The 27,545-nt window shown below is 38.7% G+C and overlaps 1 protein-coding gene across 2 annotated transcripts in view; it reads right to left on the minus strand.

Annotated features, from left to right (window-relative positions):
* Positions 1-27,545, minus strand: part of PLCB1 (phospholipase C beta 1) — a 630,635-nt gene that overhangs the window by 145,572 nt on the left and 457,518 nt on the right. For both annotated transcript variants that reach the window (XM_079784121.1, XM_079784122.1), the window contains exons 10-11: positions 16,992-17,138; positions 5,496-5,653 (exon numbers count right to left, since the gene is read on the minus strand). In XM_079784121.1, coding sequence (XP_079640247.1) covers positions 5,496-5,653; positions 16,992-17,138 — 305 coding nt within the window. The remainder of the gene's footprint in view (positions 1-5,495; positions 5,654-16,991; positions 17,139-27,545) is intronic.

Raw genomic sequence — 27,545 nt, forward strand, 5'->3', positions numbered from 1 at the left:
TAGCCACCAGCTTAGGAAACCTTTTTGAATCTTTAAAACCAAAGCAATTTTTACTGAATTTCATCTAATGATTTTAATTGGGAGCACCTGAAAACTCTAGAAGTTCCACTGTTGGACTTTGTGGTTCTTTATGCCTTTGAGATATTTTGCATAGTGCACAAGATCACACCGGATAAGAAAAATAATTACAGTTTTAAGGTTTTGTTCCTTCATATAAACCATCATCAGCGGACACCGGAATGTGAAAGTACCTCACTGCACAATTGCTCCTTATTAAACACAAACCTTTTTTTCAGAAACTGCTAACACTGGGTTCAATAATCTATAAACCATATGGCTCAATTACTAACCTCCAAGGGAAAATCTGCCCTTGAAATCTTTTATCCTTGACAGGCAACAGCAGGGTGCATTTGATATCCATTTTATGTGAGCATTTATGTAGCAGTTACATTGCATCCTAAATTATTATTTCTCTCATAGAATGAAGCTTTATTTTCAGAGAGGCTCCATTTAATCTCATCCTCAAATTTAATATCTTTTCATCATATATGTTATCACATTACCCAGTTTTCCATCTTGTGCAATTACTGGTTACAAAGTAGCTGCCCAAGGGGGGAGAATAAGGAGCAGCTTGGGGGTGGGGTGGGTGGGTGGGTGTCCCCTGTGGGGAGGAAGGAGACTGAAAGGGAGCTGAGAGAATGAAGATCAAGTGGCGAATTACTGTGTCAGGACCATCAGAAAGGCTAAGGCAATGAGGCAGAGAAACAGAAGGGCAGATAAATGGGATAAATAATAAATAAATCCCTCGTGCAAAATAAAAGGCTCTCCAGAAAGAGAGTGAATTACAGCCTGTCCCCTTTCCCAGAACATAACCTTTTATTTTGGCCCATACAATAAATAGTAGGCAACTGCAAATAGGGATGCTCACTTTGGGGGATATATCGCCCAGAAGCTTTCCTGATTACACAGGCTGAGAGCAGATAAACTGTGTGACATAAAAATGACAAACTTCAACAATCAGTTTATGTGGCTGCTGTAAAACACGCTGTGGCTATATAGTCTAATTAGACTGTGAAGGTCATGTCCAAATACATAGGGAAGACCAAACTGGCAAACATCAGGAGAATCTTTACACTACCTTCCAATATGTTATACTTGGAATTTCACATGTGAAAACAGAGAAAGACAAAGTTCAACTGAGGCCAGAAAGACTAAAAATGAAAGCTATGCTGTAATTTGTCTCTTTTTTTTTTTCTCTTTAGAATGGGAAACTTCATTTTAAAACACGTTTATTGAGGACCTACTAAATACCAGATTCTTTTCAAAGTGCTTGGGACAGATTAGGGAACAAAACAAAGATCCTGTCTTTGTGGATCTTACACGCCGGTAAGAGGAGACAGACAATAAACAAGGAACATAATTAAGTAAACTAAGAAGAGTGGTAGAAGGCGATAAATGCCAGTTGATAAATAGAAAAAATAAAGAGGAGGTGGGGAGTGTATCAGGCGTGTGGGAGCGGGCATGAAGTATTACATAGGGTGCTCCCAGTAGCCCCCCCCACCCCCCCCCCCGAGAAGGTGGCATTTGAGAAAGGCTTCAAGGAGGTAAGAGGTGTACCGTGCAGACACCTGGGGGAAGAGCATTCCAGGCAGCGGGAACAGGCTGTGAGGTGGGACCTGCCTACCATGATCAAGGAACAGGAAGGAGGCCAGTGAAGTTGTGGCTGAGTAAGTGAGGGAATGATAAGGGGCGGAGGATAAGATCGATCACGTAGGGCCTTATCCCACATTTCTCTTCTTACCCTTTCTTACAAAGTCACTGAACACAGTGGTTTCTGGAAAGCAGACCACATGCTGATAATCGTGCAGAGCAGGGCTGGGACCAGGGTGAGGCAAGTGAGGTGTCCAAAAGGGAAATTTAAAAGAGACTCATTCTCAGGTGTCAGCTCTGCATTTACAAGGCGCTGAGAGTAAGCACCTCCTTAAATTTTGCCTGGGAGGAGCCTCACCCTAGTGCCAGTCTTGATGTAGAGAATTCCTGCTCTGTATATTTGTCCACAAAACCGGTCGGCATTTCTACACCCCACACTTATCCTTGTCCACCACCACTACCCATATCTTGGCAAGAATGATCTATCCTACAGAAGCATATCAGCAGGAAGCATGGCTGGGCAAACCAACCATCAGGGGATATGGGTTTGCTATTCTCTTTGGCCACCCCATTCCCCCAGCTCCAGCAGGGAAAGAAAGTATTCTGGGCTAGATTTAGTCTTTAGTCTCTGAATCTGTCAGCAAGTGTGTGCATGTGGTTGAGAAGTTGTGTCTCTGGAGCTGGGGAATAGACATTCAATCAGCCCGTGGCTCTGCGATCACAGATAAGATTGAAGAACCACTTGTACGGTCGAGTGCACAGGAGAGTCACTCTAAGCCGACTTGATGGCGGAGGCCAAAAAGTCAATGCTACACATAAAATAAATATGCCTTAGAAGAAATTCGAAGAACCTTGAGGAGTATAAATTTTTAAGAAAATATATTTCCTTAAGAATAAAAAAATAAATGAATTCACATGAGCAAGGGGCAAGAGGGTGGGTGGGCCAGCCTGGAAGGGTCAGTGCACAAGGCCATCAGTTACTTAGCTCAATAACGGTTCCATCAGGATCATCTCCACCCATCAACAGACAGATGAGCCCAGATTGCTCACCCCACACCAGGGTCATCTGTCCTCCACTTTTTCTTAAAGAGTTCAATCTCTAACCACTGAGAAAAATTAGCCCTGGCTAATTTTTAATAACTGAAGGGTCATGGGTTCAATTCCCAATCATGGGCATGTTCCTTGGTTGCCAGTCAATCCCTGGCTCTGGTTGGAGTTTGAGCAGGAGGCAACCAATCAATGTGTCTCTCTTTCTCCCCTTACCCACTCTCTTAAAAAAAAAAATCAATGGGGGAAAAATATATCCTCACTCCTGGAGTGAGAATTAAAAAAAAAAAAAAAAAAAAAGTCCAACTAGATTGGGATTGGTATCTCAGATGTCTGACAAAGGATATTGGCAGGAACTGGGAGGGTGGGAGATTATGAAAATGAAACAAAAAAACTTTGATTTTCCATTAAAGAAAACAAAAAGACCTTAAGAGTGGTCAATTTCAGGAGCAGATAAAACTTTTGAAGATTTTGATCAGAATTAAGATAACCCCATATTAAACTTTGTTGTAAAATTTAGTGAAGGGTGCTATTTTTTCTCTAATTATTGTACTGCAACTTCATTTTAAGAAATCATGAAAACGTAGATTTCCTAGACACAACATACTTAACACATTTTAAGGTGCTAGTGATATTACTTCTGAACACATTTTTATTGCTGTCAAACTTAGTACCTTTGATCAGAACACCATTTACCCCAACTGAAACCTGGCTGTTCTTTAAAATCTTTTATCTTTTTTTGCTGCTCTCTGAAGTGGTAGCTGTTTATCACATTGCAAGTGCCTGAGGCCCAAAAGCTGGAGACTGGGAATTTGTTGCTCCTAATGCTACTTCTGAAACATAACTTCCCAATCTTATTTTAAAATGAAAGAAAAACCCAGTTCTCATGAAGCAGCCAAGCTAGTTTTTACCGTGTCCTCTCCTCTGCTACCTACTGAGCTCCCCCTCATTCAACAAAGACTTTGGCAAGTGGCTCACTGTCCTCTTCTTCTTCACCCAAAGCTTTGTGTCTAATCTTGGTGACATAAGCATCTAACTCACCCAATATTCTAGCCCCTCAACGCTATGCCCTCGCCATTTTCAATGGCCCTGTTGCCACTCTACCTTGGTTCCCCAAATACCTGGGTTCTGTGTTTTGGTTGCTTAGGGCAAGAGTTAGTGACCTAGAGTCAGTTCTGCCCTGAGAACCAGGCAACCCCGGCAATGGGTTTCACACGATGGGACCTGTGCTATCGGGGTTGTCCTCTGGCCCTTCCCCGCTAATTCCCTTCCAAAGATGTGAGAAACCTGAGACAGCCAAGAAAACTTGTAAAGCCACATATCCCCTTTCTAGATCACTTTCTAGGTACCAAGGACCCCAGATATTCCCACCCAAGTGGCCCTACGCTCCTGAGAATGGTTCTTTGCAGGAGAGACGAACTCCGGTGTCTAAATGCATGAATGTGGGGCTCTTTATGGTGTAGAATGAGTAGGATGGAGCCGTAAATGGAAAGAAGGGAGATGGCTATTCCCAGCTAATAAGAATGGCTGGTGCTTGTTATAAATTACAGCTTTAGTCCTGCCTACTAGCTAGGATTTATTAAGTTACCTAATCATACGATTATCTCTGCTTCCTGACAGAAATCCATAGAAAAATTCTGCTTCTTTGAGCCCCGCCCCCTCAAATCACCTAATGCATGCCCAAATCCTGTAAGTCTTCTTTTTTTAAAAAAAATATATTTTATTGATGTTTTACAGAGAGGAAGGGAGAAGGATAGAGAGTTAGAAACATCGATGAGAGAGAAACATCGATCAGCTGCCTCTTGCACACCCCCTACTGGACATGTGCCTGCAACCAAGGTACATGCCCTTGACTGGAATCGAACCTGGGACTCTTGAGTCCACAGGCCAACGCTCTATCCACTGAGCCAAACCAGCTAGGGATGTAAGTCTTCTTTAACACATTTGTACTGAGACACCACAGTTCCCCATGACATGTGTGCTCCCTTGTTGCATAAGCTAATAAACCCAACTTTGACTTACAGGTGTGTTCTTAGGGGTCTTTGACCTCCTAGGTATCAATGTGCTACAAACTGGCATGTAATAGTCAATATTCCATTCTGGCATCTCAGAATAAAATATTGTATGATAATTAATAGTAGCCATTAATATCATCATCATCATCTAGAAAGCAAAAAGCTAGAGATATATGCAGTAATACTGATGAAATCTCTCAAAGATGCGGAGTAAAAGAAACAAGAAACAGAATAATGCACACTAGAGTATGAGTCCACTTACATCAAGTTTAAAAAGTGGTGAAACTATGTTGTTGAGAGCTGTACATAAACTAGAACAGCTCTAAAGAAAAGCAAAGGGTGATCACTGTAGCAGTCAGTAAGGTGGTCTGGTGGTCTCTGGGGTAAGGAGGTCATTCTAAGGTGTTTCTGGGGTACCAATAAGTTTCTATTTCTTGTTTTAGGTTACATGGTGTAAACTTTATATCCATTCACTAATATGCACGAATAAGTGGTATGTATTTTTATGTTCCATTTCACAATGTTAAAATGCAAGAATAAAAGAATAAGAGTGCTAAATAGACAAATAAGTTGGCATTTCTTTTCATAAAACAGCTTAGATTTTGGTTAGTAAGAATCAATTCAGGTGGTGCCCATTACCCATGAATAAATTGCTAAACTGTAACCTCTGAAATGGCAGAGAGGATTAAAGGCCTATGGACTTAATTGTAACCATGAGGGCTTTCTACTGTAGGAGGCTTTCCCTCCCCAGTTGCCTCTCTTCGCAGTAATCATTCACTCTACCTTGAAGGATATTTCGGTCGTCATGGTGAACCCATGGGTGATGACTGGTTCCTCTTCTGCAGTCCGTCCTTTCCAGCAGTCCAACTCCACACAGCGACAACCGGACAGGAGCACTTGACGGTACATCTCGACGGAGGAGTTTCCAGCCAGCTGGCCAGCTGCAAAACACCAACAAAATGAACCCCAGAATCCCATGAAGTGAAGACATTGGTGGCTTCCTAGACAGGCTCTTCAACAATAAGAAAACACAGTGTCTAAGAGATGGAATAGTTGTTCTCAGCCTTTCTTCTGCCTCGACATACGAGAAGGTAGTGGGACAATCCTTAATGCAGTTGTGACTCCCTAGCAGTGGTTTTGGGGAAGAGAAAATATAAGAAAGAAAGCATTGTAACAATAGCAATAACTCATTTTTATTAACTTCTTACCATGTGCCAATTATAGTTTTTTTAACCCTACATGTATTACTACATTTGTTACAGAGATTTCTTGGGATTATTAACTTTAAAAACAAACAAACAAACAAACAAGCTTATTTTCAGATAATGAAAATGGCATAGAGGAATTCATTTACCCAAGTTTCTGAAGCTAGTAAATGTAAAACCCAGGATTATAACTTCAATATAATTCTGACTGTCTTTCTATGAAGGAGTACTGTTGACAGGTTATTATTATATAAGTCAACTCCTCTGTCATGCTTGTCCAAGGTACAAATGCTTAGAAAAGCTAAACGTTCTCTTTTCAAAAAGTGCTCTTTTAAAGGAATAACTTTAAATTTGACAAAAGAAGTGGAAGACTTATACTCAAATAATTACAAAACATTGTTTAAAAAATTAAACACAACCTAAATATAAAAAAAGACATCCCATATTCATGTAGTGGAAGACTTAGTATTAAGATAGTACTACACCCCAAATTGACCTAAAGTTCAATCCTGAGGATTCTAATATAATTTTGTGATCAAATATCTAGACCTTCCTGCAATTTAATCTCTGGTCCTGCTTGAATGACTAAACAGTTTTGCAATTTGAATTCTATTTACATGAGGACCTGCATTCCCTGCATTGTCCCTTTAGTCACAAAACTTATTATATCCGTTTATTTTGCAGATTTGAAGGGAAATTGAGGCATTGGCTCATGCCTGGTGACTACCCCCTACTGACCATGCCTTGTGACCTGCCCCTGCCGACCATGTCTATGACTCGAATCTTGGCCATATCTCATGACTCTACCTGCCAATCTCTATTCTGCTTGCACATACTTACTGTTTTGATACTTGCCCCAAACAATCCCTTTAAAGGTCAGCTCACTGTGTCAATGCACTTAAGTCCTGTGCCCTACCCCTTCCTCCTCAGAATATACTTTTGGTCTATGCTGAAGGCTACCTCTCCTTGTAAGCCATAGATGAATCTTTCTTTTGCCTGCCAGAAGGGTCTTCTGGAATATCTATTGACAATTTTCATCAAAATCCTAGCTGGCTTTTTGGCACAAATTGACAAGCTGGACCTAAAATTAGTATGAAAATGTAAAGGGCCCAGAATATCCAAAACGGTCTTAAAAAAATAAGAACAAACTTGGAGGGCTCACACTTCCCAATTTCAAAACTTAACTGTGAAGCTATAGTAATCAAGACAAGCGTTCTGGCATAAGGATAGACATATGGAACACTGGAATAGAACTGAGAGTCCAGAAATAAACCCTCATGTTCATGGTCAATTGACTTACAACAAGGGTGCCAAAACAAGACATTGCAGAGAGGATCATTCTTTAAATAAACAAATGGTGCTGAGGCAACTGGTTAACCACATGTGAAATAATGATATTAGACCCCTATCTGACATCATATACAAAAACTTAAGATGGATTAAGCTTCTAAATATAAGTTTTTTAATAAAGACTATGCTCACATAGCTTTAAAAAAATGTAGAAAACTCTTAAAGCATTGGGTAAATCTTTGTGACCTGAATTTAGCAGTGGTTTTGTAGATAAGAGACCAAAAGCACAAGCAACAACAACAAAATAAATAAATAGATAAACTTCATCCAAATTAAAAATCTTTGTGAATAGAACTGAAATATTCCTGTGAAGTGATGAGAATTGTAATATTCAAGGCACCTTACAGTCCTGTTTCACTTAAGAAGTCACCAATTTCTTAACAAATTATTTTTGTAAGATTAATCTACACTAATAAAAGAGAAATATGTAAATTGACTGTACCTCCACTACGCCCACCAGCCAATCAGGAGGGAATATGCAAATTAGCAGAACAAATATGGTGGTGGCCCCACCCCCCAGCTGCTCCAGGCATGGTGCGGCTGGACAGGGCAGGATGCCTGCTATGCGGGGGAGGGCAGGGGGGTTGAGGGAGCTACAGGAGTGGCGCTCCAGCAGGAGCAAAACGAAGACTCCGGCTGGAGGGAAGCGAAGCCTGCAGACTCCTGCCAGAGTCAGCAAGAAACCTGCAGACTCTGACCCAGTCAGTGAAGACTCCGGCTGGAGCGAAGGCGGAAGGTGGCAGCCAGAAGGAAGGCCTGGGTCCCGGGTGCCAGAGGAAAACTGGTGCCAGCAGCCAGGTTAAGGAAGGCCTATTGCACAAATCTTTGTGCAACGGGCCTCTAGTAATAAATAACTTTCAAGACAAGCCCACCACCAATACACAAATGGAAGTCTGTTTTTCTGCATCAAAGATTTTCTCTGATTTATACTCTGTAAGCCTCCATCATCTTTTAAAATAGTGAGTTTAAAGATGACATTGATGAAAACTGTCAAAATGATGTTGAGATGGACAAGATCTGCCTGCTGGAGACAGGGAACAAAGAAAATGGATGTCAGTACACCCAATTATCAGCATAACAAAAGGGTGGCACTCTTGAGTTTCAAAGGGCCCTAGTAAATGCACTGAAAGGTGATTGAGTAGGTGTGCATAATCACTTTTCTCTACTGGAAAAATAGGGCATTTTATCTCTTTTATTAAATTTAAAATTTTAACGTTGACACTATTACAGATGTCCCCCTTTTCCCCTCCCTTTGCCCACCTCCAGCCAGCCTGCACACCCTACCCCCCACTTGATCCTCACCACACTGTTGTGAAAAATAGGGCATTCTAAACACACAAATGTGTTTGCAAAAGTAGGAATGCTGACCAGATAATCTAGAAAGTTCCTGGTGCTAGATAATCAATTTGCCATTTATAATTGCCTCAAAGTTTGTGGTAATAAAGGTCTTTGCTGCATAAAGGGAAAGGGGGTAGTGGAAGTGAAATGGAAAAGACAGTTGTTTACCTAGTAAACTTAAGGGAGGGTTACTTGCAATTGCATTTATCATTCAAAGAACAAATAGAAGGAATTTAATGTACTTTAAAAATGTTGATCAGTTAATGTTTTTTTAAAATATATTTTTATTGATTTCAGAGAGGAAGGGAGAGATAGAAACATCAATGATGAGAGGGAATCATTGATTGGCTGCCTCCTGCACATTGGACCAAGCCCGCAACCCAAGCATGTGCCCTTGACCAGAATCAAACCTGGGACCCTTCTGTCCGCAGGCAGATGCTCTATCCACTAAGCCAAACCAGCTAGGACAATCAGTTAATGTTTTGAAAGACATAGTAAGGAATGGGTTTGTGAGATGCAAAGGAATTTGAAAAAAAAAAGAAACCTAAAGAATGGGAGGTATGTGGGTGTGTGTTGTGTTTATTGTCTAACATCTAAACCCAACAGAATCCCTCCAAAGTAAACTTGTTCATTCTTACAATGAATAATCTTTTTAGACATGGAAGTCTCCCAACAAAAGCATATTTTGAGGAAACTCACATATTTCCAAAATCGTCCTCTTTCTTGGAATGCATATTAGTTTCCTTATATGTTTTTCCTTCATTTATGGAGATTTTTTCCAAATATGTATATTAATATTCTCCATTATTCTCTCCTTTTCTGCCTAAAGCCTCAAAGCTGGTCTAGTTCCTAACTCCTCACTCTTATATCCCACGCCCCATTATATTTCCATTTGATTAGGTCCAATATAATGCCCCGTCATATTTCCATTTGATTAGGTCCAAAATCTTCTGGGGCCAGAGGATTGCCAGGGTGGGGATTAATAATATGTCATGAGTCACTCAACTCTTGTTATTTCTGAAACCAGTATCTGACATCATCTGCCTGGCTGTGAGCACCCCCTGGAGTACATTCCATGCCCATGATGGAATTTAGGACTGAAGCTCCATCGAGATTAACCCCTAATATTGCCCCAAGTCATAGCTCTGCAACTTCTCACTTGACTGCATTCATTCTGGGCAGCTGGCTACATTCACTTGAGCTTTGTCTCAGATTACCCAAGGCATTCAGGATGGAAGAGACCAGAAAATAACAATCCCTCTATTAACACAGGCTTCTGAGGAATTTCTCCTCTTGCAAAGGGTGATGATTAATTGTGTATACTTATATTTAACATTATTTATTGTCTTCTTATCAATCTCCAGTGGAAGAAGATTCCAGAGTGTGATTCATTTGTTAATTAAGTGACCTTCTTTAATAGGCATTGTCTCCTTTAATAAATGGAAATGGGGACTATTTCTCTTTGCTTTCAAGGCAGTCAGAGCCATTCAGGGTGGGGCAAAAGTAGGTTTAGAGTTGTTCCTATGAAAAAATAATACAATAGCTAATAACTAATAGTATAAGAATGAAGTCTGTGTTTCTCCTACTTACAAAACTCTTTTTGCCCCACCCTATAATCCCACCTACCCTTGAGAGAAGTGTCTGAAATACAAAGCAGGTTTTGTTCACCTCAACTGTCTCTAGGGGCACCAGTCTGATCTGATCTTTTCTATAGTGTCTGTCTGCAGCCTCAGGGAGACTATGAAACTCTCTTGAACATAGATCCAACTGTCATAAGATGGCTTAGGTAGGAAAGTGGGAAAACAACTTTAAATATGTGCCTTACTAATTATTAGAGTCTGTGCATATTCCCACCTACATTCTCTGTGGGAGACAAAATACTGGGGATAAAAAAATGACATGAGACATACTCCCTACCTTCACCATCTAGGTAGGGAGCCAAGCACAAATAAAGGAGAAGATTCTTATGTGCCAGGGTGTTTAAACTCACCCTAAACTCTGGTTGCCCTTTTTTTCTCTTCTTCCTCTTTCTCTTTGCCAATAGAACTTTCTATTTAGGTTCTAATGTGCTTCAGGTTCCCCTCCCCAGCCCTGGGGTAAGTATTAATTCTTCTCAGCCAGTCGCAGAAGTTCTGTGGCCCATGTTAGTGGTTCAAGTGGGCATTGCTATGTGGTGTAACTCTGGGCTATATCTAATAGGACATAAAGGAAAGTCTACTTGGTGGGGTTGAGGGGACTTCACTTTTACAAAGGCTCACAAGACAGGGACTTTCCCTGTGCCACATGTGGACCTTATTTCACAGGGAGACAATATTCAGGGTGCACAGTCATATTGAAATCATAGGGAGCAAAAAGATGGAAAGCATCTGGGCCTCCCATGACATCAATAAATACCTGATTTAATCAATGGTCAACCAGCCTGCTTCTGGACTTTTTGTTGTGTGAGGTAATAAATTCCCTAAAATTTCAGCCATTAAGTAATAGTATCTTAAATAAACCAGCCAAAGTAAGGCAAATACCATATGATCTCACTTATATGTGGAATCTAAAGAACACAATAAGTGAACAAACGAAATGGAAACAGACTTATAGATAACAGAGAACTGATGGGTGCCAGAGGAATGGGGGGTTGTGAGGAAGGGTAAAAAAGGTTAAGGGATTAAGAAAGTACAAATTGGTACTTACAAAATAGTCATCAGGATAGACAGTACAGCACAGGGAACATAGTCAGTAATACTGTAATAACTATGTATGGTGCCAGATGAGTACTTGAAATATTGGGGGGAACACTTTATCAAGTTTACGATTATTTAACCACTATGCTATACACCTGAAACTAATACAAAATAATATTGGCTATAAACTGTAATTGCAAAATAAAATTTGAAAAAGTAATAGTATTATGTTACTTATAGCCCAAAATACTCTGGCATGTATTTTACTTAGAGGCAAATTTAAATTTGGTCTATTTATTTGCTCAGTTCATCTTCTTTCCATTCTATCACCAACTTTCATAGGTCTGTCTGTGATTTAAACCAAAAATAACAGGTTGCATATCCTGAAAGCTACATGAGTGGGAGAGATGTGAAAGAAGGGTTGGCAGTGTAAGACTGACAAGGGTGAAAGTATGTCTTGAGTCATTACTAGAACTTTATTGTAGCTAAGAACATATATGAGAGAGAGGAGTTGAATGATTATTTGATTCATTCAATCAGATAATATAATTTGTAAGAGGAATAACTGAAACCTAAAGTTATGTTTTCCTTTTTAAGTTGACCAAGGATGTTAATTATTCAGTTATACCATTTTGCCTTGGTGGTGTATATGGAGCCATTATCTTGGTTGAAATGAATGCATACTGTTCTATCTGGAGAGACTTTTGTTTTGAATCATAAGGGTAGATTTCTCAAGGAAAAACAATAATTTAAAACATAAGCACTACTTGATGTACTGCCAAGACTATCCAAACCCTAGAAAATGACCATCATAATTAAAAATCAACTCGTTCTGTGCAAATATTCCTCTCAATCATCTGATTTTATTTTTCCTCTTGGGTGTCTTGATAGTTAACAAAGGGGCAATAATGAGTAGAGAAATAGACATAATAATAATAATGCATTGCTAAACTGATTTGTTTTCATAGTGTAAATTTTTATAGTCCATTTGAATGCTCAAAAGAAAACATTCTAAATATCAAAATTCTCCTTGTTTGAATTTGGACTGTCAGGTATACCAGTTCCTAAAATGCTCTAAGAAAATAAGTAGGATGGTGATAGGGAGCGGAGGGTTGGTTATAACCTAAATAATGTGAACCTATAAAGCCTTTATTTCTATATTAAAAACATACTGCAGTAGGTGCCAATCTTGTTTGTACCTAACATTTTTCAAACCTATTTGAATAGGAAAGCTTTCCTTTTACTCCCAAATAGCCTTTATATAAAATACTGTTTTTATATAAAAAGTTTCCACTTGTTCTGTAAATAGCTGTAAAGTATACTATCTAACTCATTTTCTTAATATTGATTTTTAACATTTAATTGGATTTTATTAAATTATGCATACATTGGTTATATTTTTATTTTATTTATTATACTATTTATTATAATATTCTTAATTGGCCTTGGGAAGTTTGAATTAATGTATCATTGATGTTTATATTTATCCAAAGGTAGATGAGTTCTACATTTAGTTTATCTATAAGTAAAACAATGATACTACTAATATTATATAAAGTAAAATCAGATTTTACCTGTATGTCAAAAGAGGATTTTAGGTAAAGCTTCAAGAGCCTGTATTCATATTTATATATAATTATTTTTGGCTAATTATGTGGAATCCTCCTTAATTTCCCTGTAGGAAAAGGAAAGACTTTGATACTGGGACAAGGTAATATTATTAAAATGTGGATTTTATAATGCAAACTTTGTTATAATAATACATAGCTCAGAAAAGTGAGCAAGATAAAAATTTTTAAAAAACTTAAAACTCAGAACATCATTTAACATACAGTTTAAAAAATTAAATATTTGAAAATATGCTAATTCTACTACTAGATATTAAATAATTGGAGAGAGAATTAGTTTACTTGTTCAGAAATCATATATATGAATCAGATGGTGGTAATATGAAACCACTGTGCAAAAATTTAGAGACGGCTATTTGAGTTCTTACTTCATCAAGAAAGGAGTGGACTCTTTCCTAGTAGCTGAAAGTTCTTCCTTTTGTGAACTGTTTTCCATTAATATGCTAACACCCTAAACAAGCTAACAAATGGAATCAAATTCTATACCACATCTGTGCTTACCAAGCTATTCAGAGGGAGGGCAAGTCAGTGATTCTGGGAGAAATTAATTGGACTGAAATCCTCAGAGAAATGCAGTTAAAAAAAAAAAAAGAACTGCAGAGAAAAAATTGAACAGTATTCTGTAGTTTGTATTAATCTTGAACAATTTTGGAATTATCATTGTGTTGTCAGTAAAGTGAATAAGTAATTATGTATAATTTGTTAGGTATGAAGTTTACTAAAGGACGCACAGCTATAGAATCAATTTTAACGGGGAGGTAAAAATGAAAATATGTATGTGAACTTGTGCCTTAACAAGAAAAAAAAGGAAGTATTTATTTTGTTTTTTTCATGAAAAATGTCTAGAAACATTGTTTTATAAGGCAGGGAAGGATCCAAATTGCTGTTACTCATACAATTTCTTTCCCACTAAAAGGAACAAAGAATCATTGGGGGGAAAGTCTGTTTCCATGTGTTTTGCAGAAATAAACAAGGTGAGTCTGGAAGATCTTCATGTACCAGAAAGCAAAGACATTTTCAAAGATCAATGGGTGATGCCAAAAAGACATAGAAACCAGCCTAAAATACGTTGCCACCAAGTGCTGAGACAGTTTGAGCATCGAAAGTGGCTTTGTTTGAATGAACAAACATAAAATCTGAAAACCATAGGTCCATAATGATACACAGAAAGAGAAAAATTAATATATTTTGAAAGAAGGTATAAAGAACAGAGTGTACCAGCAGACCTGTCATTCAATCATTTTGGTATCACTGACTCATTTATTATATGACAAATAGTAGAAAAACTGTATTAAATAGATCAGTTGAAAGTATTTGAGGATTTCAAAGGACTATTGGCATAATTACTGCATATTGTGACTTTCCAGGTAGATGAAATCAGTGTCCAAAATTTTACTGGACATGCATTTAAGAATCATGTCGTCCTGAGTATACAAGAAATGCAAAATTCTCTCATGGGCCAAGTTCTTTGAAGTTGTATTTCTTACAATCCTATCAAATCAAAGCTCTACACTCTTAAGTTGAGGTTTTATAGATCTCCTCAAACTTAAATGAGAAAAAAGAGTACATCTTTAATTTTAACCTCTATGTGAAATTTAACATTCTTTTCATTTATGAATGCAGGTCACAAATCATAGCAGTACTAACAGGACCTATGACTTGTCATGAGTGGAAATCCCAGATATTCTCATATCATATTGTAATTGTAGCAAATATCACAACATGCTGTTTCCGCAAAATTTTTATTGTGTTTATAAAATATGTATTACTTTACCACAGATTTGATTTATAATATTTGATAAAAACATTTCAATAGAATTTATTTCCTCTTTAACCCTATGAACGTTATTTATTTTATACATTGGACACTAGAACGGTTCCTAGACTTCATCAGACGGCCCAATAGGTCAGTGGTACCAAATAAGATTAAAGAGGTTTGAGAAGGGTAAAGCCTTTTATAAAGGCTTAGAAATTTAAGTGGGAAAACCTTTGAAATAGGCCTAAGAAACTAAATCCAGGGAAGTGGGCTGAGTGGACACTCTTCTCTTACAGTTAGTGGTTTTAAAACAGGGCTAAAGATATTTTGACACCCCTCCAACCCAGAGCTCTGGTCTATGTCCCCTCCCTTCGAATCTGGATAGGCTTGTGACTGTTTGCACAAATAAAGAAGGACATGACAATACAGAACATTAGAGGTTAAAGGCAAAAAGGCAATTAATGTTCCTCCTTGTTCTTTGGGACACTTGTTCTTGCAGCTGTGAGCCGCCACATAAGTAGTATCTCTACCCTGGGGCTGCCATGCTGTGAGGAAGCCCACACCACAGGGCGAGGCCTCCTGCTGGCCACTAGGTCAGCTGTCCTAATGGGGCGCAGCTGTTGTATGGCCTCAGCCCAAGAGCCAGACACATTGGAGGAGAACCTTCCAGATGATCCCAACTCCCAAGGTGTTTGTGTTACCCTGAGCCATTCACTTCCCAGCTGAGGCCTGACACCAGGGAGGAGAGACAAGCCGTCCCCTCTGTGTCCTGTCTGAATTCCTGACATACAGAATATGGATCCAAAAAATAAATGGTGGCTGTTTTATGCCACTGAGTTTTGGAGTGATTTGTTAATGCAGCAAGGGGTGACGAGAATAGGGTTTGGATGGGTCAAACATGAATCTAGTTAGTTTTATGGCACGAATCTCTCTTAGTAGATAATGCCAGTTGAAAGAAAATAGAACACAAGTAGCCTGAGGGCCAATCTAATTTTCCTAAAGATCATGCAAGTTGCAGTTCAAATGACTATGGAACTCAGATTATATGACTCAGAATAGACGGTCTCTGATTATACATAATTATCCTGACAGCCCATTCCAACGGTCTCAAGCCGACATTTCTATCTATGTCATTTCTATTCTAAACTACTTTTCATGGAGTGTGGGACACCAGGCCAGTGCAGAACCTGATAGTGCATTTGAGCCAGGAGGAATAAATAGGCCTCTTTAAGGAATTCAGAAGAAAGAACTGCTTAGGTGCCAGATGGTCGAACCCTGTGAGACTCTCTTGGAGAAGTCCCCGGTGGCTGGGTCTCCCTTGTCATCCCATAGGTAGTATGACTGGTCTACTCCACCAAGCAAATCACACACCCCTGGGCAATGAGCCATGAGCACATCAAAACCTCCCCCAAGGCATGGTGAACATTACGAGGCATAGATTCTAAAAGACACCCCAGACTTTGGTTGCACTGTGGGTTTTCAGGTCTCTCTTATCTTACACTCATTTGGAAATGAATTGTGTGAAGCAGGAGAGTGACATGGCTTTTAAAAATCTTGTTTTTCTTTTTTTATTAACCAGTAGATTTTCCACAAATTCTTTTCAATGCCTGTGATTAGAGATCTGCCATACAGAAAGTATTCTTCTGGAAATGTATTTTGATTGTAAAAACATTTCAGCTTACTGAAATCTGTATGTTACAGATTTTAACTTAAAACTATGTTGAGATAACATGTATATTATGTGTGCATATATATGTTTTAATATTTTTTATTTAATGATCTACTAAAAACCATGACAATACTCAATTTAGGACAAATTGGGAAATACTTGTTTTTACTCCTTCATTGTAATATTTATAAAAAATATGGGTTGTCATTCACAGGTCAATTTTTTTCATATCTAAAATCCTGTTATACCTTGAGCAAATTGGCAATTTTCTTTGTGCAGAATTTATTAATGCCTTCAGAATTTTTCTGTAGATAAAAGACCTGCAGATAACTAGTAGGATTGATTGTAAATGGCTTTAAGTTCACTGGACAATGAGTTCAGTTACACAAAAATTCCATTGGTTTGAAGATACCAGACGTGGACACCTTTTAGAAGACGTGGAAACTTAGATAGAGATGCATGTGAAGAAATGATATTGTTTCACAAACATAAGGACACGACTGCTTACCTCTGGAGCCTCTGGTCATGACCCCAGTTCTCAGAGGGATTTCACAGGAAACAAAAGCAAATGTACCTTCACTTATGAGGATCAGAAGCAGAGGATGGTGAAATTTGGTGAGACTGGCTCAAAAACTGTTAAAGAATTACAAAGTCATACCTGTGAGGTAGGTGTTGTGCGAGGAATTAATGAAATAGTGAGAAAGGGGCTGAGACATATCTTCATTCAAATCCAGTTTCTCAGGTGAAACAACTCCGTTTTCTTCTCCACTCAGATAGCGCATAAACCCGTCCACTGATATCTGTCCTGGAGGCAATGCAGAGTGAAGAAGAGTGTGAGTGTATTCTTTTCATGGGTTGCTGGTATCATGTCGTTTTAATTTTCCTGCCCAGAAAGCTCTGGTCACAAAGCAACATGGGCCAGGGCAACCTCCTGTTTTTAAATATAAGAATGGTTATCAACTTTATGGATGGATACAAAAGTTATTAGTGCTTATCTGTGCGTAATAGAATTAGGGGTGAATTTCTAAATTTTCCATTATAAATGCATGCTACTATTATAATAAAAAAGTTAATCACAAGTGGTTTTATTATTTAAAATGAAGTAAAAATATTTTTAAAAATGATCTTTTTTTTTTTTTTTAAACACAATAAAGATGACCACAAATGAATCTCTCCGAGGGGGGGGGGGGGGTAGATCAAATGATAAAAAAGAGGTCTTTAAATTTCTTATTTAGAATGATTTTATTTCAAATGGAAGAAGTATGATTCACACTTTATTTGGTTTACTCAGATTCTTTTCTTTTCTTGTAACCTTCCTGAGGTGACTAATGCTAAATATTGAATTAATTCTTTATTGGTATCATAAAAAATCATACTAATCTTTATACAATACATAGAGAGCGCCATCTTAACTCTTTGATCCATCACCATAGTTTGTTTCTTTGACCTTAACAATCAACGCCTCAAAAAACCCCAGCACATTTGTGGGTGGTAAAGACTTTGCCAGTAAATGTTAGAGAGTAGCATTGTTTTCTTGTTGAAACAGTTTTGTATTAATATAAAAGTGGTATACGTTCACTGAAGAAAATTAGGAAGTGAGATAAGCAGAGGAGAAAAATAAAACCTTTTCTGAACAGCTCTAATTCTTCTTTCAGAGCTAACTACTGTTAAAATCTTTGTGTGTGTGTGTGTGTGTGTGTGTGTGTGTGTGTGTGTGTGTACTTCCAGAAGAAAAACATTTGTGTGTATTATTTAATGAAAGCACAGCCTCTGCCTTCAAAGAGCTCATAATCTAATAGAAAATAAGACAGTTCACACCTTGAAAATGAGATGCGAACTCCTCCAAAGCAGGGTGTGCGTTTATGTCTGTCATCCCTAGAATCTGCCACAAGGCTTTGTGCAGATAGGTGTGCAATCAGCACTTCTTTTTGATGATCAGTGATTTAAAATAGAAAATAAGTTTCTTTAAAACTGGAAGATCACGAAGGACAGCATAACTGATTCTTTTTCCTGATTAGTTGGATCATATGAAATTGCTAGTATTTGGCATTATGCAAATGACAACTTGATACAACTTAGTCTCTATCTGCCTGTATTCCTCAGAGGACCTGCAGTAACTGCAAGTGTCCTTAGGGGCCAGCAAAGGAAAGTAATGTGACTGCTGGACTAGTGTGTGCACCAAGTCACTGTGGGGTGTGGAAAACTCACAAGTGTATACCTCTAAAAGCATGCAGATGACAGCAGTAAAATATTGTGTGCCCAACCCACACCATCTTTACGGTGCTAGATTTAATCCTGAGACTGTCAGATTGTGTCTGTTATAGGAAAAAAATATCCTTTGCTCTAATCAGGAAATTTTAAAAGCAATTAAAATAAAACATATGCCAATATGGCAGTGATGAAAAATTAATTTTAACTTTAGCATCGATTCCCATTTATTGCCTCTAGTGCCTTGTGGGCACTTGTGTTGAGAAAGATTTTGAAGTGAACTTTTGACTAATTTTGATATCAGCATGGGTACAGGACAGAAAAATGGGGTATACAAGTTATATATTTGTCATTCTCAAATAAGGATATTATAATCAAAGTCAAATTTATACTCTGCAATATGCCAGGAAGCATGTGTCAAAGTTCTATTTAATCCATTAATGAGGAAACCAGGAATATGACAAGGTCATTTCAAAGGACTCTATAAGACACTGATACATGTATGTGTGTGTCAGCAAATTCCCCAAACAGAGAAAAACAATAACCCCCAAACCTGTCCTATTAGTCAATAGGACATAACCAGCTCTGTATTCAATTTAGCAAATTTTTTTGCATTATCATTTCTACCTTTATTATTTCATAGGAATTGAAAATTTTAGTCAGTGAAAAACAAGAATTAGGTGAATTGGTGTTTGTGAGGGTTATTTACAATTAATCATATTAAATAATGTAAAATTCCCCAGTGATGAATTTATCTAACCTGGAATAAGAATGATGAATGAGATTAGAGCACAGTTCAGATTATGATTATAGACTAGGTGAGCAAACACTGGGAACCCTCTTTCAACCCCAAAGCTTTACCTTGCTAACTAAAGGAACAAATGTGAAGATTTTGATGTACCAAATGACTAAGCAGAGATATGCCAAAGTCAAGAAGAGCTAATGAAAAAGTAAGGATAAGGAGTGGTCAGTTTATAATTTGCAAGATGTCTGGAGTTCATTTGCAAAAATGCAGATGGTACTGGCATAATGAATTAGCCCCCCAAAAGTTCTGACTAGTAAAGGCTTTGAGACAGCAAACAAGAGTCTTACTGAATTTTCCTTTGTTGCATGTAACCTACAGTTAGAGTATTTGCATTTGCTGTTAACTTAAATGCATCAGTCCTTTTCTGCTGGAGGCTAATTCCAGCAGGTCATAAATGCAAGAAGTTCATGGAAAGGTTGATGAACCTTGGGGCTTCAGCAGGGCTGACTATCTGCATATTACCTGCTACTGGAATAGCTGAAAGCATTTCCCCAAATATGAAGATCTGCATATATTATTGCCTGCTGCCAGACAGCTGAGGGCAGTTCCCCCAGCCTGATAATCTTACTGTTTACCCAACCTTACCTTTGATATGTATATCTGCTTTGCTATAGGGAAAAATGTGTTAACAAAAAGCTAGGGGTCCAGAGATTTGAAGAACTTAGTTACTAAAGCTAAGCCTCCCTGGCTCCCCCCAAAAATGCCTTCCTAATTTATATTTCTTCTCTAGCCTCTTTATTAATTTACTCGCAGCCCCTTCTCCAAATTCCTGAACCTTAGTAGATGCAGGATAACACCCCAGCACTTTTCCACTAACCTTGCACTATTTTTGCAAAACTGTTTACATTTTTTTTTCTGGTCCACTGAGGAGCATAGATGAATGAAAAACATTGAGAGTTAAGATAGGAAAACACTGATATTCTAAACAAATTAGTAACAGCACAAGAAATCCATTCCTGCGAGCAGTAACTGATCAGGGACAAATTCTACAACCAGAGGATGAGTCAATTCTACAGACTCATAACTCTCTTCCAGCTCTAAAATTCAATGAGTTCAAGTGGTTTAACATAATAGGGATTATTACTAGCTCAATTAAAACAAAATGTCCAACAACAGAATGAGATTATAAAACATCAAACCACAATTAAGAGCAATGCTACAATTTTCTGGAATAAAATCAACAGTAAAGGAATTTAAGTTCAGAAGGATAAGGCCAGCTGACAAAGGCTAAAAACAAAGCCCCCTACATATTTTCTTAATAAAACATTTGTATGCTTCCAATTGAGTGTGTCACTCATATAAGGAAGCACATATATTGTTTGAACCACTTGGAACATCGATATTCAACCTTTTCATCTCATAGCACCCATAGGCTAATTACTAAAATTCTGTGGCACAGCAAAAAATGTAATTTTTACCAATCTGACAAAAAACGGTATAATTTTGATTCATTCACACCAGATGGCTATTGTGTTGGCTGTTGTCATCATTTTTTTAAAATTTGATAATCTATTTAGTCAGTGCCACTGATTAAATAGTCAGGTATTACATGTTTAAAAAATTTTTGTGATTAAAAACAAAAACAACAAACAAAAATTCTAGTGGCATGCGGGTTGAAGACTGCTAACAGAGTCAAAATAGAAAAAAAATATAAATCCCTCAAGGAATGAAAAACAACAACTGCTGTATAAAGCAGTTGACCATTCAGAAAAAGTTCTGGAGTTCAACAAAAAAGTAAACTGGTGATACAAAAGTGAAAAGATCTGACTTTTATGGGAAGAAACAATCTCCTGAGAGACATAGGAGGAAAGTGGCATGACAAAATGATGACTCCAATGGCCACTGATATGACTCCTCATACTTCAGCAATATCCATGCTACAAAGAGCTCTCAAATGTCACATGGGTTTGCACAGATGCCATGGCCAGCAACTGCACCTCTTTCTCTTCTGCCTGTCTCCCTCCCCTGGGGTAGATAATGACTGAGACTCTACCGATGGCTTCCTGAACATGTCAGGAAGACAGAAATTTGAAATTCTGCTGTGACAAAAATGATAGCACTCATGGATGCTCTAAAACAATGCAATGTATCCATGTGACACTCAACTGGATGTATTTCATGCTTACAAGTGCATGCAAAGGCCCTTGAATAATTTACTACTCCGATATCTTATCTAAATCTAAGGTTATCCCACGAGCCTCAGGAACAACCAAGAGTGAGGAGGCTTTGTGTCCAGACAAGGGAACTTTGGAGAACAGAACAGAAGAATGGTCTAAGGAGTATTGTGGACTGGTCCTCCCATCCTCTCAGGTTCTGACTCCTTTATCTACTGATGTCTAGAAACCAACTTCCAACAGAACTTTTCAGCTTGACCATTCTGTTCCGGGCATCTGAGAATGATGTTTCAGCTCAAGTCTCTCGAAGAAGAACAAGATATCGTGAACTTACCCTGGAGCTGAGGCACTCCTTTTCGGTGGTTATTAATAAACATATTTTTAGGGAGGTGCCAGAGGTGGAGAATAACCAAGGATGTGCCCCAAAGAGTCCTGACCTTCAAGAACTTAAAAAACATACCATGGAAAAATTCTTATTTTTTAAAATACATTTTTAAAATTTATTTCAGAGAGAAAGGGAGATGGAGAGATAGGTAGAAGCATCAATGATGAAAGTAATTGATCAGCTGCCTCCTGCATGCCCCCACTGGGGATCGAGCCCACAACCTGGGCATGTGCCCTGACCAGTAATGGAACCGTGACCTCCTGATTCATAGGTTGACGCTCAACTACTGAGCACACAGGCCAGGCTCTCTCCTGATTCTTTACAGGAGCTCAGTGATCCAGGGAGGGAAACAGTACAGCATGATCAAAAGCTAATCTCAAGGTAGGATTCATGGGCACATTACCCAGGCCCCTTGAAGTCTGGCTCTTTCCTGCTCAGTGTGTTTTTTAATGGAAGGGTTACCTTGGGAATCACCCCATCATGGTATCAAAGTGCCAACATGGAAGTGCTCCTGAGTTAGTCCTAAAAGCAGATGTGAGGCAGCAGCAGCAGAGTGCTAAAGGAAAAATAATGCTATGGAGGTTCAAGGAAAGACATGTGGCTGGCTGTGTTTACAAACATATTTGTGTGTGTGTGTGTGTGTTTTGTTTGTTTGTTTGTTTTTTGAAACGGATTCTGACTTTAAAGGAAATACCGGTATATGGTATAAGTGCGAGCAGGATAGGAAAGGAAGAAAGAGAGGGAGCCAGTGTTTGAAGAGCTTCATGAATTTAATCTATTTCCAGTGTAATGTTTAACAAACATTTATATATTGCTTGCTACATGCAACTATTAACTCATTTCATCCTCATAATAACTCTATGAAGTGGATACTGCTTTTATGTCTATTTTATAGGTGAGAAATGGAAGGCAAGTAGCTTGCTTAACATCACACAGCTTGTAAGTGGATAAGTTGGGTTTTGAACCTAGGTAGTCAAGCTTTCTGTTCCGTGCCATTAACCACTACATTATGCTGCTGCAGAAGACACTGCACATAATCTAGTAATAGGAGAAGGTAAATAATCCTAGGAGGAAGAGCTACATTATTTGAGCACCAACAATGTGCCAGGCACAGAAATCCTATGAGAGATGCATTTTTAAGCTCCCATTTTCAGTTGAACAACTGAGGCTTAGAGAGGTAAGCAACTTTTCTGGGGTTAGAGGCGTACTTCGTGTGAGAGCTGGACCTGGAATGCGTGCCAGGGCAACAGAAGGAGATAGTGGTGAGTAGGACTGATAACTTTCCCAGCACTCGCCTGGCTGAGGGACACGGATGATGGAAAGGAAAGCGTCTTGCCTCTGTGGCAATTGGCTTCAATCAGGGCACCCTGAAGGAGTCCTAAAATAGTCCTAAATGTGACCAAAGAAGATTTTTTTTCCCCTGTGATTTACTTATCACACTAAAACGTGCTACTTTAATCTCTCCGTTGAAAGAAGCTGGGCTCAGGCAGGACAAATGACCCATCTGGCAGAGGCGTGAGGATTAGCTCTTTGATTAGGATTTGTCTACCACAGTGTAAAATTCTTTTCCAGCCTAAGTTTGCATTCTAGTCTTTGCAAGTAATTTAAAGGCATCCTCTAGCATTTTTATTCCCTAACCCAGTTATCTAACATTTAGGAAGAAAAACAAAATACAACAGAAAACTTGTTATGTCAGTGCGAGGGCAAAAGAAATGCTAAACGGAAGATGTGACACTGTTCTGTAGGTCTTGCAAAAAATATGCATGTTAGCTTAAAGAAATAAAAATAGCCCCATACAAGCAAATAACATCTCGCAAAGCCCGGAAACCCAGAGAATTCTCTACAAATTCTGCCTTGCAAGACAGATGGCCTATAAATCCACAGTCATCACACATTTGAGATGGGCAAACTGGACAACATGTGTGCCAGCTAGCATGGCCACCAGCCTCGTTCTGTTGAGCCAAATGCCCATTAGGCAGGCTCTGGCTCTCAAATGTTTGGATGTCACTGGGATTAGGTGGTTGAGAATCCATTCGTCATCAGTCAACCCCCACTCTTTACGTAATGATACCAGAGCATGTCGGAAGGCTACTGGTTCAATAGATTATTTAGCACCTTCTAAGTCACTTGCACGCACAGCACTGAGAAGCTATTTCCTTGGCTCATGACTATTCCTGGTCCTATGACCCTTATGTGAATTCTGCTAGAGCAGCTCAGAGAAAGTAAGTGCAGATGGCTTTAATATCCCATGGCTCACGAAAATCCCTTTGCCTGCTTTCAGAAATTGTCTATTAAATGTTCCATTTTCACTTATCTTTGCTTGGGCACAAACTTCCCTATTACATTTGCCAATCAACTGTGTTTTTGTACAGTATATGAACTCTGCTTGTTTCTTTACCTATTTTATCATTTTTTTTCCAATCCTGAAGTCAGTATGTTCTATACATGTTCTCATGTATTCTTATTTTAGGTTTAGAAGTGTCAGCCATTCTTATTCCATCTTGATGCTAAACCTGTTTTATTACCATAACTATGTAAAAATACAAGCCCGAGATACTGTGTGATAATGGCCACGAAATGGCTATGTGCTCTTCTCAAAAGCCTTTACAGATTAACTCCATTACCCAGCTACCATGCCTTTCTGTGTTTCTGAGTTCTCCCATATTAAGTTGAACTTGTTAATGTGGTTTTGTGTGAAAGTTCTTAATAATAACACCTACCTTTGATTTAGCACTTTTCCTTTTCAAAATATTCTTACATCTGCAATTTATTTACTCCTCATTGTTCTGTTTGGTAGGTAAGACAAAGTTTTATTATTTAATGCGACATATAAACGTTGACCCAAATGAGGTTAAAGAATCCCTTTAAATTGACATGGCTACATAAACACAGAATCCAGATTAGAACCCTTCATAGCTTGGAGTCTTTCCACTAGATTTGTGAAAGAACTAATTGGTCATTTAGGGTTAGAGGTTCTCAGAAGGTAGTGAAGAAGTTCACTGCATTTTATTAGTGCACATAGCCATTTAGTGGCCATTATCCCATTGCTGTATCAGAAGAGACCCTTCACAATGGTTCCTGAACCATAAAGCACAGGAGGCAAAAGTGTTCTAGATCCTTAACTAGAATGTCATGTTCCTTGGTCAAGCTGGACAATGGCTTTCTAATGTGAAGGAACATGACCTTCTCTTTGTTTTCATCTCTCCCAGTGTCTAGCATAAAGGCAAGTCCACAATATGTGCTCATTAATGCTTTCTATAGCTACTTGAACATGTTATCACTTAGTGCCTGAAATGCCACCTGACATTAATCTGTCCCTCATCTAGCCCTCTACACTGCAGCATTCTTGAAGTACAGCTCGAATGTCACTCTCCTCTTCAAAAGCCTTCATCCTTCCTCACAGAGGAGTTCTGCTACACTGGCTGTTCCAGGCGGAGAAGAATGGCACCTTTCTATTGTCTAGTACAGTGATGGCGAACCAATGACACGCGTGTCAGCACTGACACGCGTAGCCATTTCTGATGACACGCGGCCGCTGAGGCGGCCGCATGCCGAGGATGAAACATTTGCTGCTCCTGAGGATGAAACATTTGCGAAATAATGTTTTTTCCTCAAAGTGACACACTACCCGAGTTATGCTCAGTTTTTTGGCGAAGTTTGACACACCAAGCTCAAAAGGTTGCCCTTCACTGGTCTAGTACAAGGGTGGACCCAGGCAGTAGGGCTCAAAATGTGTGTTGACTAAATGAATGAATGAGCCAAGATTAGCATCAAGGCCTACAAGTCCTTTTAGCTTCCCTTCTCATTTACTTCCTTCTCAAACAAACTGATAAAAGTTACTTGACCCTTCAAAAACTCAATTTCCATCTGGTCGGCATGGCTCAACCTATGAACCAGGAGATCATGGTTCGATTCCTCGTCAGGGCACATGCCTAGGTTGCAGGCTCAATCCCCAGTCTGGGGCATGCAGGGGGAAGCCAATCAATGAGTTTTCTCTCACCACTGATGTTTCTATCTTTTTCCCTCTCCCTTCCACTCTGAAAGCAAGAAAAGTATATTTAAAAAATAAACAAAGACCCAATACCTTCATTGTAAAATGAAGGTAATAATACACACTAAGATTTTCCCTGCGGTTAATACAAGATAATTAGCTGGTAAAGAGCTTGAAGTGATTCTTGACACTTCCTAGAACCTCAACAAATAAAACATCCCCTTTCCCTGGCACATAAAGGACACTAAATAGATACTTGCGGAATGGTAGTGTACCACATTCTATCTTGTAGTATAGTAATTTATATATTGATATATTTGCATATATCACCTGTCTGAATTATAGTCTCCTTGAGGATGAAGACTTTATCTTGATTTTGTTCCTCTTCTTTGTAGTTCTTAAGTTAGGTGGGCAATACATGCTTATTAATTAAAATATCCATGCAACTGTTTCAGTTGTGTATTAGAATAAAGAAAAGAGTGCAATGAACATCAGGTACCTTGGAGGAACTCTCCTATGATATGATGGAGATTCTTAAAAAAAAAATCCTTTCTACATGGGCTCCTGGAGTTTGCCCCAGGATTGAGATCCAGTCATGCACACACTAACTTGTGTGATGACACCACCTTTATGGCTGTCTTCCTTTTTTCATTCGCACTTCCTAAATTGTCCTACCTGAGATCATCTCTTAAATAAACTCCTCATGCTTGGGTTCTTCTCCCAGGGTAGGCTTCAGGGGGAACCCAAACAAAAACCAACTGCAATGTTAATAAGTATTTTTTATTCATTTTCTATGTGTTAATGTAGAGTGCTAGGTGAGAAGGTTAATTCTGTCAATCGTCTTTAGTTAAGACTTCCTCTTCAAATAATGTGATTTTTACTCTAGATAATTTTGCTTTTGCAACTGGAGTCCTACAGATTCCAGTGGTTCAGAATTAAGGCAGAGCTCCTAAAATATTTATAATGAATTAATGTAATAATTGGTCATTCTCAGCTTCCTGACATTATTTCACCCATTGCCATGGCACATTTTTCAGCTTTCCTGTTAAGTGCTAGGGTTGGACAGTCCACACATCCCCTCACCTGGCTTTCTTGTGGTCATTGCTTGTTTTCCATGAACTTGATTCTTTCTGTATTTCATCTGTTTCCCTACCAGTTATTTGCTATAAAATAAACTGCTAACAGATGTTGGGAGGCCAAATGGCTGTGGCTTTGTGGCCTTTCTCCAGCACAGTGCAATCTGCAAGCTATTCCTTTTATCTGAGCCATAGCCCCACCTAACTCTTGGAAGGGGAAAGCATAATAGCCAGATATTATTAATGCTATGCTCTTATGGGAGGTTGCAGCTAGGGAAAACATAGCCATTATCGGCTTTGTCCAATAGCTCTCACACAAAGGGCAAGGCATTTCAGGAAGGTATACTCTGATGCCATAAAGAAGCTGTCACCAAACTCAGCATACTGGGGTGGATTAGGCTACCAAGCTCACTTCCCCACCTCTTGGGACTGGCATTTGACTTTATCTTTTACTATTTATATTTTTCCCGGTTGTTTTACGAAATAGGCCATTTTGGCTGTGAATGGACATGGTCGTGACCTTGAGATGACTGAAGAAAAAGGCTAGAGGAATAAAATAAGAACAAGACTTCTGGGCCATTTGCATCTCCTCAGATCAATTCCTGCTTCTTGGGAAAGGGGTAAATACAATCA

Source organism: Cnephaeus nilssonii, assembly GCF_951640355.1.
Source record: "Cnephaeus nilssonii genome assembly, chromosome: 11".
Classification (NCBI taxonomy): domain Eukaryota; kingdom Metazoa; phylum Chordata; class Mammalia; order Chiroptera; family Vespertilionidae; genus Cnephaeus; species Cnephaeus nilssonii.